The sequence below is a fragment of the Fomitopsis serialis genome (assembly GCF_022376445.1).
Source record: "Fomitopsis serialis strain Sig1Antser10 chromosome Unknown B0H18scaffold_3, whole genome shotgun sequence".
Classification (NCBI taxonomy): Eukaryota; Fungi; Basidiomycota; class Agaricomycetes; order Polyporales; family Fomitopsidaceae; genus Fomitopsis; species Fomitopsis serialis.
This window is the reverse complement of record NW_025954963.1, coordinates 613,792-629,767: the sequence shown is the minus strand read 5'-3', so window position 1 is coordinate 629,767 and position 15,976 is coordinate 613,792. Positions and strand designations below refer to the sequence as shown.

General features: G+C 57.6%; 6 protein-coding genes and 1 non-coding gene across 7 annotated transcripts; 4 read left to right on the top strand and 3 right to left on the bottom strand.

The window, feature by feature from the left end:
• Positions 1–6: 6 nt before the first annotated feature.
• Positions 7–1,928, top strand: B0H18DRAFT_319579 (Bud-site selection protein). The gene is made up of 5 exons (XM_048037551.1): positions 7–139; positions 191–232; positions 291–428; positions 486–1,288; positions 1,341–1,928. Exons 1-5 carry the CDS (start codon positions 68–70, stop codon positions 1,696–1,698), a joined length of 1,413 nt encoding a protein of 470 aa, XP_047899668.1. The 5' UTR covers positions 7–67; the 3' UTR covers positions 1,699–1,928.
• A 1-nt stretch (position 1,929) lies between these two features.
• B0H18DRAFT_319592 (uncharacterized protein) lies at positions 1,930–3,083 on the bottom strand. Its single transcript, XM_048037552.1, has one exon. It carries the CDS (start codon positions 2,857–2,859, stop codon positions 2,089–2,091), a length of 771 nt encoding a protein of 256 aa, XP_047899667.1. The 5' UTR covers positions 2,860–3,083; the 3' UTR covers positions 1,930–2,088.
• Positions 3,084–3,702: 619 nt separating this feature from the next.
• B0H18DRAFT_319547 (uncharacterized protein) lies at positions 3,703–4,805 on the bottom strand. The gene has a single exon (XM_048037550.1). It carries the CDS (start codon positions 4,532–4,534, stop codon positions 3,836–3,838), a length of 699 nt encoding a protein of 232 aa, XP_047899666.1. The 5' UTR covers positions 4,535–4,805; the 3' UTR covers positions 3,703–3,835.
• Positions 4,806–7,694: 2,889 nt separating this feature from the next.
• Positions 7,695–10,869, top strand: B0H18DRAFT_973239 (uncharacterized protein). Its single transcript, XM_048043922.1, has 3 exons — positions 7,695–9,408; positions 9,441–9,700; positions 9,763–10,869. The coding sequence occupies exons 1-3, from the start codon at positions 7,721–7,723 to the stop codon at positions 10,686–10,688; spliced, it is 2,874 nt and encodes a 957-aa protein (XP_047899665.1). The 5' UTR covers positions 7,695–7,720; the 3' UTR covers positions 10,689–10,869.
• A 478-nt stretch (positions 10,870–11,347) lies between these two features.
• B0H18DRAFT_973229 (phosphatase 2C-domain-containing protein) lies at positions 11,348–13,503 on the top strand (the record flags this gene model as incomplete). Its single annotated transcript, XM_048043921.1, has 9 exons — positions 11,348–11,369; positions 11,485–11,574; positions 11,631–11,762; positions 11,818–11,894; positions 11,953–12,037; positions 12,093–12,149; positions 12,209–12,358; positions 12,419–13,155; positions 13,191–13,503. 9 exons carry the CDS (start codon positions 11,351–11,353, stop codon positions 13,308–13,310), a joined length of 1,467 nt encoding a protein of 488 aa, XP_047899664.1. The 3' UTR covers positions 13,311–13,503.
• A 68-nt stretch (positions 13,504–13,571) lies between these two features.
• On the bottom strand, positions 13,572–15,610 carry B0H18DRAFT_1113712 (uncharacterized protein; the record flags this gene model as incomplete). Its single annotated transcript, XM_048032996.1, has 2 exons — positions 13,572–15,284; positions 15,347–15,610. The coding sequence occupies 2 exons, from the start codon at positions 15,608–15,610 to the stop codon at positions 13,572–13,574; spliced, it is 1,977 nt and encodes a 658-aa protein (XP_047899663.1).
• A 168-nt stretch (positions 15,611–15,778) lies between these two features.
• Positions 15,779–15,913, top strand: B0H18DRAFT_t25. Its single transcript has one exon. It is a non-coding gene; the product is annotated as a tRNA-Leu (tRNA).
• Positions 15,914–15,976: the final 63 nt, after the last annotated feature.

The window sequence follows — 15,976 nt, the reverse complement described above, 5'->3', positions numbered from 1 at the left end:
TTCGCCCTACCATCCCTCAGCTCTGCTCCGACACAGCCCGCACATTTCACACATTTGAGAATTTATAATGCCGAGTACAGTGTCTGCAACCCATTTGCCTCACTCTAGGCCTCAGGGAGTGAAGAGGAAAAGAGGCAAGGTATGAATGCCATCCTCTCGGTGTCATAGGTCCATGTCGACTTCAGCCTAGGATGTAGTCGTGGATCCTGCAACGAAGATACGGGCGAAGTTGGTGGGTCTTTGTCCAACTTGATCCACACCCTAGATGCCCACCGACATAGCTCTGATAGCATAACGGCTTGAAAGCAATCTACAAAGTCGCGAAAAAAGAGAAGACTTTTGAGATCCAGAAACTTATCAAGAAGAAGAAGGATGCGGCGGGGAAGCAGGACAACGTGAACTATGATGAGCAGCTGGCTATATTGAAGGTCCGTGTTCGACACACTGTATGGAATTACGTGCCACAACATCCACCGTGTATGCAGGCATTAGATCCTGAAGGTGCAGCAAACTTGGCGACGAAGACGAAGATAGGGAAAGACAAGTTTCTCTCGCAGAACGAATTTGTCAAAGCGGCGGTAGAAGTCGAGCTGTCGTCCGGATTGCTGGTGCCATCAAAGCTTGGCGCGGCGGCCGGTATCGTCGAGAGTCGATTTCTCAGCTCAAAACGTATGGCCGCTGAGATACAGCGAGTCCTACAAGTCATGAAGGACGAACTCCTGGGCACATCTGGCAGCAAAACCGCGAACGCTTCTGCGCCATCGAAAGACAAGGTTAGGAACGACACCACCGTTCGGGCGCAGGATGCAACGTCTCCTTCGGATGATGAAGACGACCTATCTGGGGAGGAAGATGGAGTTGACGTCGACGTGCAGGAGGGAGCCGGTTGGGAGTCTGGCACGGTGGCTGACAGTGACGGGGAAGATGGGTGGGAGTCGGGCTCTGTGGACGACACGGCTGTCATTGGAGGACGTGCTGGAAACAAGGCCACGGCCGTATCTGATGAGGACGTCGGGGGCCTGTCAGAGGCGAGCGATTCATCCGACACGTCTTTGTCCCCCGCAGCCAAACGGAGGAAACAGCTCGATCATAAGGCCTCCGCAGCGCAAGCGGTCCCAAAGGACCCGAAAGGCAAATCCAAGGCATCTGCCGCCGAATCTACATTTCTGCCTTCGCTGTCCGTCGGCTTCACTCGGGGAGACTCAGATGTGTCAGACTGGAGCGACGAAGAGGCAAATGCAGCTGATGGTGCACGGAAGAATAGGCGCGGCCAGCGTGCCCGGAGAGCGTGCGTTAAACGAAGGCATACTGTCGTTCATTGCTCACGTATAAACTGGCAGCATATGGGAGAAGAAGTACGGGAAGAACGCGAATCATGTCAAAAACGCCCATGGGACATCTATGCGAGATGGACAACGTCCATCGAATCGCGCGAATCTACCTGGTAAAGGAGCACCGAGACGAGATGGACCGGATACGAGACAGCACCGTCCAAGTGCCTACGCAGCCTCTCGTCAACCCGACAGTCGCAGAGTCGCGCACGAAATTGCACCCCCAGGTCCAGAAAACGCCTTTGCACGAACGAAAGCCAGAGAAGAAAAGCCACTTCATCCGTCATGGGAAGCGAAGAAACGCCTCAAAGAGAGGGAGAACCCAGTCATTCTGCCTGCTCAAGGGAAGAAGATCACCTTTGATTGACGGGTCATTGCGTGTTTGGTCGCTGCTGCGTCGTGCGTTATGACATATGAATGCATCACTGGTGTCACCTTCACCTTTGAGGCGCACTGCACGATTCGGTCCGGATGTTCAAAACATTCACGCACTCACCGACATACGCTTTCCCAACGCTTCCCATACGTTCAGAACGTCGGCCCTGAAGGCCTGACAGTCATGACTGAGTACTGGAATCACACATGCTTTCGGCACGATAACGTATGCAGAGGTGACGCAAGTGTATTGAATCATCGCCAAAGCCCAGGGTACTTAACGCCAAGCAGTACATTGGTATGAAGTGCGAATCTAGGTGCAGAACAGAGGCACATCTACGTGGAGACAAATGAAGCTAGATAGCACGACAAAACAGCTCAATTAATTCTTCCTGCAAAGATGCCTCTTCCCGCCATTACTCTGCAACCTGCACTCTCTCGAACACCACATCTCGCCGCATCTAGGGCAGCAAGGGAAGTTGTTCCCCATTTTGTGACAGTTCGCGCAGGCTGTCGTGACGCAGAACCTCGACTGATCCTCAAGCGACTCCAGCACTGGGTGCAGCGGCAGCGGCTTTTGTCTAAGAATAGGCGGTGGTGAGAGTTCGCGCGCAGGAGTCGCCGGACCGGCGGATGAGGGGGCAGTAGGAAAGTAGTCGGAACCTGTGTAGGAAGAAGGGGTGCGACATATAGATGGAATGGTTGGGGAATTCGAAGGTGACGGCGAATGGCGCAAAGAGGAGCCGTGGAATTCGACTGGACTCTCGTCATCGGCGTGATCTGGACCGAAATGACGAGATGTGCGCGTGGTAACGGATGACAGAGACTCTGGGCGAAGCAGGGACCGTAGCGAAAGGCTAGACGGGTTGGTCGGTGCGAAAGAGCCCAGTGTCTCTGTCTCGTCTTGTGCAATATGTAAGACGGCTGGGGCGAGCGAAGGCGTGATCACCAGGGACGCGAGCCGCGGGCGAGCATGACGATGGAACGAGCCTGAAAGCTGCGCAGTGGATGCTGCCCGGACCCGGGACTTGGTATGCGGGGAGCGCCCAATGAGGTCGCCACTTGGAAGCGTCTCGGAGCGTGGGCGAACATGGGAGGGGAGCACAGAACGCTGCGCGACTTCACCTCGCTGCGGACGTGGTACGGCATCCATTGGCGGGCTGTCTCGGCGCGAAGGGAAGGGCTGTGCACTCCTGAGGGTATACCACTGTTGCCCGACGCGTTCGCCCGACGCATGACAGAAGGTGAGCCGGCAGGGGCACTCACTGTGTGCTGGTCCAAGCCTGCTGGACTTGCCTATATGTTTGTCAGTACACCGAGTTGGTCACCGGGGTAAGTGATAGTTCACCTCGGACAGGGGGTTTGACCTCTTGCTACGAAGAGGGTGGCCATTGTAGTGCGAAAGTGGGGTGATCGGCTGTAAAGACGAGTCAGCCATTCGTATTTATGTACGTCTGAGCGAACGATTACAGTAAAAGATGGAAGAAAGGGTGTCACACGACCACACTTACAGGCGTCTCGCTGACAGCTTCTACGAAGCAAATGTTGTGTCAGTCGTTTACGAGATGATAGGGCAGAACTAGACCGCGCTCCGCGTCTCCAGGCGTCAGGAAATATGAGTACCGCAGAAGGTGGAGGGCGGACAGAGACCCCGTATCACGAACGCTGGGGCCGGGTCGCCGCTTGATACGTTCGCTAAGCTAGAGTCTTTGAGTCCTTTACACTTCTGGTGAGATGGGATGCACGCTGAGGTGATGGCGAACAGAGGGGTCGTCCAGCGACTGGTCCAAGCCAAAACATGCTTAACGGTGAAGAAATATCACGGAGCTGAGCGCGGTACGAAATTCTGTGGCTCACCGGCGGCGCAGTCCCGCGAGCCCGCGACTTGCCCGCGACTGCTTGATCTTATCAGATAATTTCCCCACCGTATCTCGGCCCCGATTGGCCCCCGAGTCGTTGATTCTGATTCACGCCAGGTTCACGCCGACCTGGCACGGACTGCTCAACTAAAAAGGCCCAGACATCTATAAATTTTACTGCTAACTACGTGTGAATGCTACTGTGACTGTCGATGCTGTATAGATACAAGTGCGAGTAGACAATGCTTGCAATTAATTGGCCGTAGCGGTCTACGCTAGGGACGGGCTGATAAGAGAACGCTTGGGTGTGATGAGGCAGAAGCAGGAGCTAGGACACAATGGTCGGATAAGAGGACCGGACATCGACAGACCTTCGTGGCAATGGTGCCTAGTCCCATTGCTTCCTTTCAACCTGCAACCCCTCGAACACCATGTTTCTCCGCATCTCGAACAAGTCGGGAAATTGGCACCGTGCCTTTTACACGTCACACACACACCTGGCGACCTGAACCTCGAATGATCTTCCAGGTCAACAAGGGTGGGCCTGTTGTGCCCCAATAACGGGGAGTGGTTCCTCGGTGTCGCAGGTGCCTCCGAAGACGAGACCGTCGACAAAGAATCCGCGGAGGTTGAGCGCCGGAGGTGGCTATCCGGTAGAGCGGATTGATGCTGTTCCGCCGTCATCGATAATGGCTCGGAGGGGATCTCGACCTCAACGTGAAGGTCGAGGGGGGGACGAGATGCCTGGGTGCTTGCCGCATTGCCAATAAGGTCACGGAGGGTACCTTCAGCGGTTCGCGAAGAGAGGCGAGGGTAGACCGGAGGCTGAAGGGCTTCGTGGAATTGAAGATCAATTGCCAATACGGCTTCGCCTTTCAATGAGTGCGGGTTATTGGGGGCGGGAACGAAGAGACTCGATCTTCTGGTGCTGGTGGAGAGGGCGGTGCTCTGTGGGGACAGTGTTGACATACGGGCGGTGCGACTGGCATTCGCCTCTTTTGCGGTCAGGCGACCTCGAATAGCCTGTTGCTCACGGGTCAGCACAGTACCAACGTGTACTCCACATTACTCACTGAGCTAGCGAGCGTCTCGGAAGTGCTTCGAGCGGGACGCGGGCGTCCGGTGTTATAGTGCCTGGAGAGACACGCTGAAGAACGTCGACGGCCCTGTCAGTTGGTGACTGGAGAAAGCGCTGTCATCGACCAGTACCTTGCCGGGGATTGCAACATAGATGATGCACCTCTACACTCTCCCCAATTTCGTGCAAGAAATCTTCAAAATGGCTGCGAGGCTTGGGTAATGCCGGCCATGTGTGATGCGTCCTCTAAGAAAGTTCAGCTACTTGTACAACAGCGTTCATGGGCAAAGTACGAACCTTGACTGCGGGTCGCTTGGTGGATGAACTCGCCGCCATAGAAAATGGCGTCGAGGCAGGAAGGGGGTCAGGACGTGGCTTTTGCGAGGAGTCGACAGCGCTGATGTACCGGTTGCATGTTTCGTTTTATCTTGCACGCACGAACTGAGTGCGTCGCCGAATGAGTGGTCACACGAGCAGCGTTAGGTCAAACCCGTGTCATCATAGAAGCTGACGGAATGACGGTACCAGTCGGACGAACTGCGGACGTACCAATACGGTCAATAGATAAGAGAAGAGAAGATCTACCCACATTCAGGCTTCTACCCCGCATCGGCGAGACACACGCAGCAGTCGAGATGCACGAGAATGCATCACCACCTGTGTACGTACAACCCGCTCGCAGCCGGTGCGCCGCAGCCAAGCAAGCACCACAACGAGCTTCGTGAGAGGTGGCACACGACCTGAACCAGGACTCATGCATCATGCTCGGGTCCAACTCGGGTCGTTGGAGAGGCTTCCGACGAGGTGTCACGGTTGTGATTGACCATCGACGCAACCCTTCGACTCGGACGCAACCCAGACGCAACCTACCATTCGGGCGCTGAGTGGACACGGCCGATGCCGTCGCGGTTTGATTAATATTGTTCGGATTCTGTAAAAGGCAATTTTTGCTTCGTTCATCTGCTCCATCTAGCCACACTAGGCCGTCTCAGCAAGTCTCAGCTCGTTGCACTTCCAGTCAATGTGCGCTCTGCATCGCATTGAAGAGTACTTGCGGCCATGCTGCTCAATCTATATGTAGACCTGCCGCGCCATCCATCCGGGTCGGTACGGTATGTCTTGTGCCGTGACTGCGTCCTCAAGCTCAAGGGCCTGGCCCTTCCGAAGTGAAGCCACAAACTCATTATGAACTCCTCGTGTTTCCTTCGCGTTCCGTTGGCATGCTCAGTCACTGCATGGCCTTCATAACTATGGAAACTCCACGAGGAAGCTGGACGATCTCACCAATGTACGGCCTGATTATCATCGCAGTGGGATGAAGACGTGACGCGGTCGGTGCAGGTTTCCACATACATAGGCTAGCTCATCGATGGGTGTACTTATCCCAAGACGGAAGGCATTATCCCCGACGGCAGCTGTCTGTACGTGCGCAAGCAATTACGTCGCTTTTCGGTGACAGGTTTGCCTTCGATTGTCGTTAGAGAAGACTGGTGACATTTGCACGCGCTTGCGGGCCACATGGGTCGGTCGCGCGGCCAATAGCCAAAACAGAGTATAGTAAGTTGAGCATTCTAGAGGGATCACCGCGTTACTTGGAAGGTATCTTTTCCCCGAAGAATAGACGCTTACAAGAGGGGTTCTAATCGGCAGTGGTAGTCGTGCTTGAACCGCGTCCAACTGCATGACAACCTCGGAGCTGACCTTCACTGACCCCTCTTACCTCTGCGGCGTTCCAGAGCTCCACGATGCTGTAACCTCGACGTTACCTGGCTCGTGATGGTGGAAGTGTGGTTATCCACTTAGTGAGCTCCTCTCGCTGGCCATTGAACTTACCTTGGCATTATTGAGCAGGTCCCCTGCATGCCCCCCCGGTTTGTACTGTGTATTGACCACGGGAGATCGTCGTTCATGCTGCCTCAGCTACGAGGAGCTGGCAGAACGAATGTGCGTAGTCATTGCCAGTATTGTCGCGAACGTGCGCTCATTACTCACCGCCAGCCCGACGTCTTCACCTGTGACCTCCCTTCGTCCCACGATGCTTGCCCTACGTCCCCAGCGCATCACGCGGGCAGTTCGCGAGCGCGGTGGACTCCGCTGCATGGGGAATACCGTGCACAGCGCCTACCAGCGCATGTCCCGAACGGCGCTCCTCGCCGCCAACCGTCTTATGGCTCTGATTACATCGTACGTTTCATTTCTTCACTCAGCTGAGATACTTGCAGGCTCTCGACACCGTGACGCAGCTCAACGTCATTTTCGACTTCCCGATTTCATTCGGCGGACTCAACGTATGTACTATCGCCCCCGCTCGCCCGTGATCGATGATGGAGGTTAGTGAATGACGCCTCGAGAGCTGGGGAAGTATGCCGAACTGGGAGCTTGGAGATGGGAACCCGTCGGGCTATACGCGTGCGACAGTCATCCCGCCGTTCGGCATTTCAGCGCCAGTGTGGCCACGGCAGGGCGGGCGATACCCAGTACCCTGGGCTTCTAGAGGAGATGTAACTGGACCACTGTGGAGGTCTTCCATCTTACTGGATGTGCGTGTATCCTCATGGAGGATGTCCAGATCGGTCTTCCGACTTTACCCACGGCCATCATCCGCGTGTGAAGTGTGCGGCCATCCAGGCTCGCGCGCAGAGCGATTTATCGCTGTAGAGTGGAGCACAAAACTCATCGCACAATGCTTGAGACTGAGGTCTCGAAGTCAGCAATGTATCGCTGGAGCAGCCCTCTCAGCCACCTACGTCTTTGGCACGGTCCAGAGTGCACTGGCAGGTATGTACGTGATTGTGGTGCTGTGAATCCAGTTTCCTGCACCGTAGTGTTCGCCGTTATCGCATTGTTACGAAGATTTACCGCACTGGTCTCCTGGTGGGCTGTGACGCGCGCGACCAGACCACAGACTTGACAGTCAAGCTTGAAGCTTCGAAGAGCAAGTCAATCATGCCGGCGCAACGCGTCGCGGTGGTGGCGATGCCGCCGAATCATTAAGTCACGTGCGCGTGTTACCGAGGTGCGCGCTTGCCCGATGCGGCCTTGGTGTTGAACGTCGAGGAGGACATTCTGCCGCCAACATGAATGGCAGAGGGGATGTCTCTCAGCGCAAGGAGCCACCACCGCGACCTGCTCTCATCACCCCATCTGCCTCCCCTCCTGGCTCGCGGGCGCCTTCGCAACTGGGGTGGCGCATCTCCGTGGACCGGCCACCACCCACGAAGCGACGGCGACTCGGGTCAACCCCATCTAGTCCCTTTTCTGTCTCTACGCCTTCTTCGTCCACTGCAGAGACCGGCTTTGACATACATGAAAGCAGAAAAGCAGCCTCGCAGCGTCTCCTCAACACATGGTCCTTGCTAGCGGAGCGGTACAATCGCCCGCTAGACGAGGACGACATCATCGACCTCCGCGACGGGAGCCTCGTCAAGGATCGCGGTGTGCTTCGCAATGCGGCGAAGAAGTTTGAATTCGCAGGCGACGACGTTCCGTCCGACACAAACGACGCGAGCAGCGACTATGGCCTACACACGGACGACGACGTGGACGAATTGGACGCATTCGCGCCCGGGGCTGATATCTCAGGTGAGCTGGAACTCGAACGAGAGAAGCGACACATCCCTCCGGTGCAAGCGATGGACCCTGCCGACGCGCAAGATCTACGTGATTTTCTGGAGATGGAACGGCTCCGGAAGGAGCAGTACGGCGACGAAGAGGACGAGGAGGAGGTCGTTCATTTGATGTCTCTGGAAAGCGCTACTGGCTCGCGCAGCAGCTCGGAATGGCGGGGCTCGTCCCCTCGGGACGAGCGAGAAGTCGAGGACAATGGCACCGAGGCTTCCGTTGTATCCTACGAAGATGACAAGAATGATGAGGATGATGTGCCTGAGCACCCTTGGCCATCATCGTCCGCTGGAACACCTGCTGAAGAGGATGAATCCGAAGATGAATTCGCCTCCTGGGATTTCGATACCACCACTCCCGTCAAGCCCTCGAAAGTCCCGCGTCCTCCCACACCTGACGATGTCATCGACCTCACCGATTCGCCAACAACTTCTGCGTCGCATACAACGGTATCTCGTGGGCGCTCGAAGGCACCTGTTGACTTGGCGAACAAGCAAGCCGAACCTACGAGAGCGAACAGTATCCGAACTCCTGCCACACAGAAGACTCCTACTGCGTCAGCGAAAGCCTCTCCCAACGTGAAAACGCCTGTTCGAACGAAGACCCCAGCCCGTAGGAAAGGCAGCATGCCCCCACCACCTCTGCCTGTGGCCTCTACCAGGCAGCTGGCTACTCCCCCACCCTCGTCCTCTTCCGTTGTCGAAAGCACACCAGAGACCTGCGTCACTTACATCGCAAAGAGCCTTTCACCTTCGCCGCCCCCCTCACCACCTCCGCCGCCCAAACCGAGGCCGAGGCCGCGTCCGCGATACAAAAGTGTATTAGCGTCATCCAGTGGTACCGATCCCGAGAGCCACCAGGCCGCACCCAGCGTGCGACACGCAGAGGAAGGCCTGAACGCGGTGACTCCGAAAGCCCACAAGTTCAGGCTCGTTCCAGAAGTAGTCATCAATGGACGAGAGCGTACGATAAAGGTGCCGCCACGAGCCTCGTCTTCAAAACTCGATGCGGAGCTGCACACATTGGACGTAGAACCATCACGCGTTGGAGCTGAATCTTCGCGGAAGGGTAAGGCGAAAGAGACGAGCGATCGTCGCACAATCGTAGCCGATGATGTGGACCCTACGCAGGCTCAGTCTTCCAAGTCTGCGAATTCGCCCAAAAACCGACCACAAGAAAGGCCGCCAGCCTCGATGCCAATCAACAGGACTCCGACTCTGACGTCCCACTACCACCGAGGGCGCGCAAGCGCAAGCGTATTTTGTCGTCATCTTCTCTATCAGGGGTGTCCGACAAGGATGATCCCTTTCCGACGATCACACCGATCGTCCCGTCTAGTGCACGCCCCAAAGATGACGCCGGGCCGTCATCTAGCCGTCGCACACCGAAGCCGATGCGCAAACCATTGCGGCGGACGGTCGACGACGACGATAGCGGTACGCTATACTGTTTCCGACTGATCGCGGATGGTATCCTCATCATGATTTGCGGTACTCAGATGATGCTGGACCTGAGCCTCCCCCTCCTCCCCCTCCTCCACGCGCACGTACACCGCATAGGCTACCTCCCCAGCCAACCGAGTACCAAGGAGCCCCTCCGCCGTTGCCCTATACACCGCGACATCGTGACTCCTACGCCCCGTTCCCGCCCGCTGTCGGCCATGACCCTGACGCTCAAATGAAGTTCATGCAGGCAGCGCACTATTTATCATATCTTATGAGCGCGGCGGCAAGCCTGCCGCCTCCAACCGGATACCCGCCTGGTTACCCACCGGTACCGTTCCCGCCTCAGGCGCCGCAATGGCCACCTTGGACGCCGGTGCACCGATCACAACGCTCACAGCGAGATCGACAATCAGACCTCTCGTCCTCAGACGCGGGTCCGTCGGGGTCTGCGTCATCATACCACACCCCGTCACATCCACATCCCTACCCGTTTACCTTTGACCCATCCTACTCAAGCGCCTCGCTGCCTCCTTCGTCGCCTCCTGCGTCGTCATCGGTACACTCGTCGCCGATCGGGCGCTCGCCGTCTCTTGTAACGGGCCGGAGCAAGTCGAGAGGCCGGCGAGTGTCCTTCAAGCTCGACGGCAACGACAGACCTGTCCTTCCGTCTCCTCCTGCCATGAGCGACGACGAGGAGCCGGGAGCCGAGAGGGGCGTCACGTCTCGCAGGCCTGAGGGCCATGAGGCTGATGCGAACGACCGGCCCGCCGCTGCGCGGAAGGCGAAGAGCAAGGTATCTGGCCGAGCAAGCACACCAGCGGTGAAACCCAATAAAGGCAAGGCAAGAGCTGACCTTGTGGAGGAATCCGACGAACCCGATAGCGACCGGGGCAGGAAGAGAGAGCGTGGTCGCACGCCCGGACCCCCCGCGCACCCAGAGCGGAGCGCATCCGCCCGCAGTGCTGGGAGAAAGACGTGAAGGCGTGGTGGATGTCGTACGATGCTGCACGATTATCTTTACATATGTAGCTACTGCCGGTCTGCGCGTTGGGTAGGCATGTATTGCGTATGTACCGACGCTGTACGCTGGAGAAGAGCTGTATTATTACGATCGAAATAATGGCCGGCGGGGGGATCGAAGGGGGAGAAAGGATCACGCAGAGATCGGCTGTGCGGATGGTCGAGATAGGCCCAGGGCAGACGCCACCACCTGCCTTTTGCAGAACTCACCACCAAACCCCACCTTTGCGATTTTCGCCGCAAATACTCGTCAACAGCCTCTTGACTCGCCCACACGACCATCTGCCCGTCTCCCGCCGGCTCGCCTCCGCCGTCCTTGCCTCTTCTCTTCTCCGCCACCACCGCACCAGGACAGCCGCGCCAAAACGGTGGACGAGCATCACTGATCTTGCCGCGTACGCGTCCATCAAGCACTACTAAACATGGTCGGTCCTCTCCCACTTTACAGTATCGCCTCCACTCATGTCGCGGTCACGGTGGCGTAGGGTCAAACACTGTCTATGCCTGGTCTGTACTCTGCCACGCGTGGACTGCCAGTACTTACCGTTCGCCTCTTCTGCAGCGACTGACAAGACGACGGAGAATGGGGGGAATAAGAAATTCTACTACGGGGTCTCTGAGATGCAGGGCTGGCGGTTCAGTGAGTGTCCCCATCCTCGTGCTGTCGTGTTCTGCAGCGCGAGAACACTGCCTGACGCTGTCTGCGCGGGCAGAGCGACCTGTTATCAGGCGAACCTGACATACTTTCATCTAAGCCATGGAGGACGCGCATACCATTGCTCTGAACCTCGATGAAAGCGAAGATGACACGAACACTTTCTTCGCTGTATACGATGGTCACGGCGGTGCGTTGTCTCTCTTCGTGCGCCACGCCCTTGACTCAGACCCTCTGTTCCCGAAGGCGGTGCAGCGGCGAAGTATGCTGGCGAGAACGTACACAAGAAGCTCAAGTCCGATGAGGCATACCAGCACAAAGAGTACCGTGCAGCCCTCAAGAACGCATTTCTGGGCACTGATGATGACATGCGACACGGTGAGCTCCACTTCGCCGACACGGGTCCGCCTTGTACCAAAGAGGTATCCCTCAGCGCCCGAGATGCAAAGGGATGGATCAGGATGCACCGCAGTCGCGGCGCTCGTCACAAAGGAGGGCAAAATATTCGTGGTACGTGAATGCACGACGATCTCAGAGAGGCGTTCTGTTCTTATCGTTGTTCCCGCAGGCTAATGCAGGCGACTCGCGGTCGGTCATCAGTGTGAAGGGGGAGGCGAAACCGCTCAGTTTTGACCACAAACCGCAGAACGAAGGTGCGATATATGCGATGCATCGATCACCATGAAAGCTGACAGCAATGTGGTACAGTCGAGAAGAGCCGAATCGCCGCGGCTGGTGGTTACATTTCATTTGGTCGTGTTAATGGCGAGTGTCTCCACCATGCATGATCATCGACATTGCGTCTAAATCCCACAGCGATCTAGGGAATCTCGCCCTCGCACGCGCATTGGGCGATTTCGACTACAAGCGGAACGACGCGCTCTCACCGGAAGCTCAGATTATCACATGTGACCCGGAGATCACTGAGCATGACATGACGGACGAAGACGAATTCTTTGTCGTCGCATGTGATGGTAAGTCGTGCATATTTCTCGACATGTGAACACGGTTTGATGCGCGCACACTCGATTTAGGCATCTGGGACTGTCTTAGCTCGCAGCAATGTGTGGACGTCATTCGTCTCATGATCTCCCAAGGAAAGGATCTGTCTCAAGTTTGCGAGGAGATATGCGAGCTATGCCTTGCGCCTGACACGAATTCCGGCGCGGGTATCGGCTGCGACAACATGACCATCCTCATTGTTGCGGTCCTGCACGGACGCACGATTGAGGAATGGTACAAGTGGATCGCCGAGCGGACGCAGCAGCAATACGGACACACGACTCCGGAAGAGCTACCGCAGCTCTACTCCCAGAGCAGGCTTGCTTCCTTCAGGGCACGACGTGAGGCATGGGAGGCACGCAGGGCCCAGCGCGAGGCGCATAACGCGTCCTCAAGCTCGTCCCCTGATCGGGAGCAGCGCTTCAGCGATGGTGAGGACGAGAACCTCAGTGGACCGGGGATGTTTGGTGGCTTCGCCCGGGTACTGGGGAGCACGGGCGGCATCTCGTTCCACCCAAGCACAGGCCTCACGATCGATGCACCCTTGATGTTCGACAACGACGATGATGACGATAACGACAGCGACGAGGCGGATATGGAGGATGTGATGGGGATCTACCCCGCGGGCGGGGGCGAGGGCCACGACCTCCCCATGTTTCGGCGGGATGCGACGAAGAGCCTCAAGGAGCAGCTCGACGAACTCGAACGGGAAGACAACGAAGGGGACGTCGACATGCAACAGAACGAGCAGTGGCAGAACGATCCGTCGGTGCAAGGCGAGGCACCACCACCGCCACACCGAAGGTCAACGGAGACGCTACGCCCCAACCGCAGCACGCGACCCCGCCAGGCGGGGACGAGCCGAGTCCGGTGGTGAAGGCGGAGGGGCTGCTGGACAAGAGCGAGGACCCGCTCAAGGTGTAGCATAATGGTACATACCATACCCGTCCCGTTGTTTTCTGTTTTCTGTACTGTGTGGCTGAGCTATATCTATTTGTCGGCGTCTGACTGTCTAGTGTCTCATACCTTTCCCTCCCACCTCCATCCATGCCCATTGTTGTCGCGGTGTATCAATCAGGCTGCCATTCACGACTACGCGTACAACTGGAGCTAATACATGTCCTCATGGTCTTTGTGTACATTTGGCAATCACTTCTTTCCTGCATCCCCTTGCGCCGCAGAACGTCATACCACGTTTCGCAGGAGTATCAGCCCACCTTCGCAGAGACACAAGATTACAGGCTCGAGATTCGGCCCAGTCTTCATGAGAGTGACGCCTAACAACGCCCCTGCAGATCCGCCTCCTACTTTGAGCACCGCTTGCTTAGCCCACTTTTCTTTCGCCGGCGCTCCTCGGTAGATGTATACGTTCCCGCCAAGATCTCTCGAACCGCTCTCAAAGGCGAGAACGGCGCGTGAAGAGACGTGATATGTGAAGCGGGTGTCGCGCTTGCTCGCGAGCACGAACGCAAGCGCAGAGTAGGTCGCCGCATGCTTCCATTCTGGCTTGTCCTCCGGGCTACCCGCCGCACCAAGCTCATACACCACCCCATCAAGCCCGTTCTTGACCACCAAGCTCGGCCTCTCCGCGTCCGTGCCGGGGAAGGACGTCGAGAGCACCTGTAGGGGTGCATCGTCGTCATGACCAAACGCGGGGCTCGCACCGTCCGCGCCGACCCACGTCACGCACGCGCTCCGGCCCACGCTCACGTCCAGCTCGTCGTCCATCTCCTCCTGCGCCAGACTCGGCACGCCGCGCCCGAGCCCCAGTCCGCTCGCGTCCTCCCCGCTCTGCAGCGCGGCCGTGTACTTCTCGAGCGCTTCTCGGATCGCGTACAGCTCGGACGGGTCGAGCGTCTCCGGGACCTCCGTGTCCGCGTCTGCGTCAGAGGTGGCGGAACCGGGGACGGGCGCGGTCGCGCCGGCAGCGGCGAAGACCTGCGGCCAGCGCGTGCCCTCGTGTGCCTTGTCGAGGTGCAGCGTGAGCACGCCGTACCTGCGCTCCGCCGCGCGGTCGAACGTCCACATGCTCGTCCCGGACTGGATGTGGTCCCAGAGCGGCTTCATATCGTATCGCGGGAGCGGCACCGGCGGGTCCTCCGCGCCCCCTGCGCCGCGGACGAGGACGGTGAGCGTGCGGAGGGAGAAGGCAACCCTGATCGCGTCGGTGGGCGTGCTGGACGGTAGGGGGATCGCGACGGTGACGCTGTCGGTGGTTTGCGTCCAGGAGTAGGGCGGAGGCCTCTGCGGGGCATTGAGCGTGGCGCCGTCGAGATTCTCGTTTGCGCGCGGGATCGGGGCGAGTTCGTCCGGCGTGGGCACATAAGTAGGGGCAGGCCCAGCGGCGATGGTACGATAGGACGCGCCGACGAGCATGAAGGAGCGGCGGCTGGCGTCATGGAAGGTGTAGATGGGGACATCGTCGCCTCGCCGATGCCAGAGGATGTCGAGAAGGCGCGTCTGATCAGGGACGGGGGCTATGGGCAAGGTGAATCGTGCGGCCCATATGTCGAACTCGGGACCCTTTGACTGTGTGCGACCGCCTTGAGACGTGCCGTTGCTTTCTGCAGGAGTGTCCTCTCGATAGTGCTTGGACGAGAGGATGACGGTCGCTGCGTCTGGGGCAGTTTGGGCGACATGGTGGATCCTGAAAGGAACGACACCTCTCGAGGAACCATACACTGCAGGGATCGCGAGTTCGAACGTGCCAATCAGCTCGGCAGACCCTGTGCTTTGGATCGTCAGTACATAGAGGCTCCCATAGCCATCGGATACGAAGAGCGACGAGGCGTTCAAGAATCCGGCAGACGGATACTCGCGCTGGGGGGATTCGGCGTCCGGCGACAATATGGGCTTTGGCATCTCAAACAAGAGACGCGTCGCTGGCTCTAGAGTGGCCTACCTTTGACCATGCATCGTTGAGATTAGCTCTATAGTCGTCAGAGGATGTCGGGGCCCACCTCGCTCAGCTTGATGGACACAACGCGGAGCTCCTCGTCTATGTACGCCGCGCTCCCATCTTCCTGGCAGAGCGCAATGTGGTTGTGAGAGATCCTGCTCTGAACCTCCTGGAAGGATACGTGCGAGCGACCAGAGACATTGGTCTGGGAAGGCTTGTACTGCAGGCCGTAGTGGAAGACGGCCTGTTCTTGTGGAATTGGGGAGAGCTTGTAGCCTTCGAAGCGAGGGTTGAGCAGAGCGCGGTCTGACTTGAAATTCGACATCAAGGTAGTCCAAAGGTAGTCGCAGGAGTGCGAGTACATGTGCACGAGCTCGAGCACAAGCCGTGTCGGACCCACTGTCGATGTGTTGTCGATGACGCCACTATGCATCCAAATATGGAAATATTCTTCCTTACCGATTCCGAGTTCCTTGGGCAAGTGAGGATTCGTGGTGAGATGGCCGAGTGGTCTAAGGCGCCAGACTAAGGCGGCGTCGAGCCTGTTTAGGCTCACATCGAGTGTGAAACAGGGACGACGCGGTTCATCTGGTCCGAAAGGGCGTGAGTTCGAATCTCGCTCTCATCATGGCTTTTTTGCCAGGAGCGAGCCACGAGGTGAAGTAGATATGAAAAGAGCGGTTCCCAATCG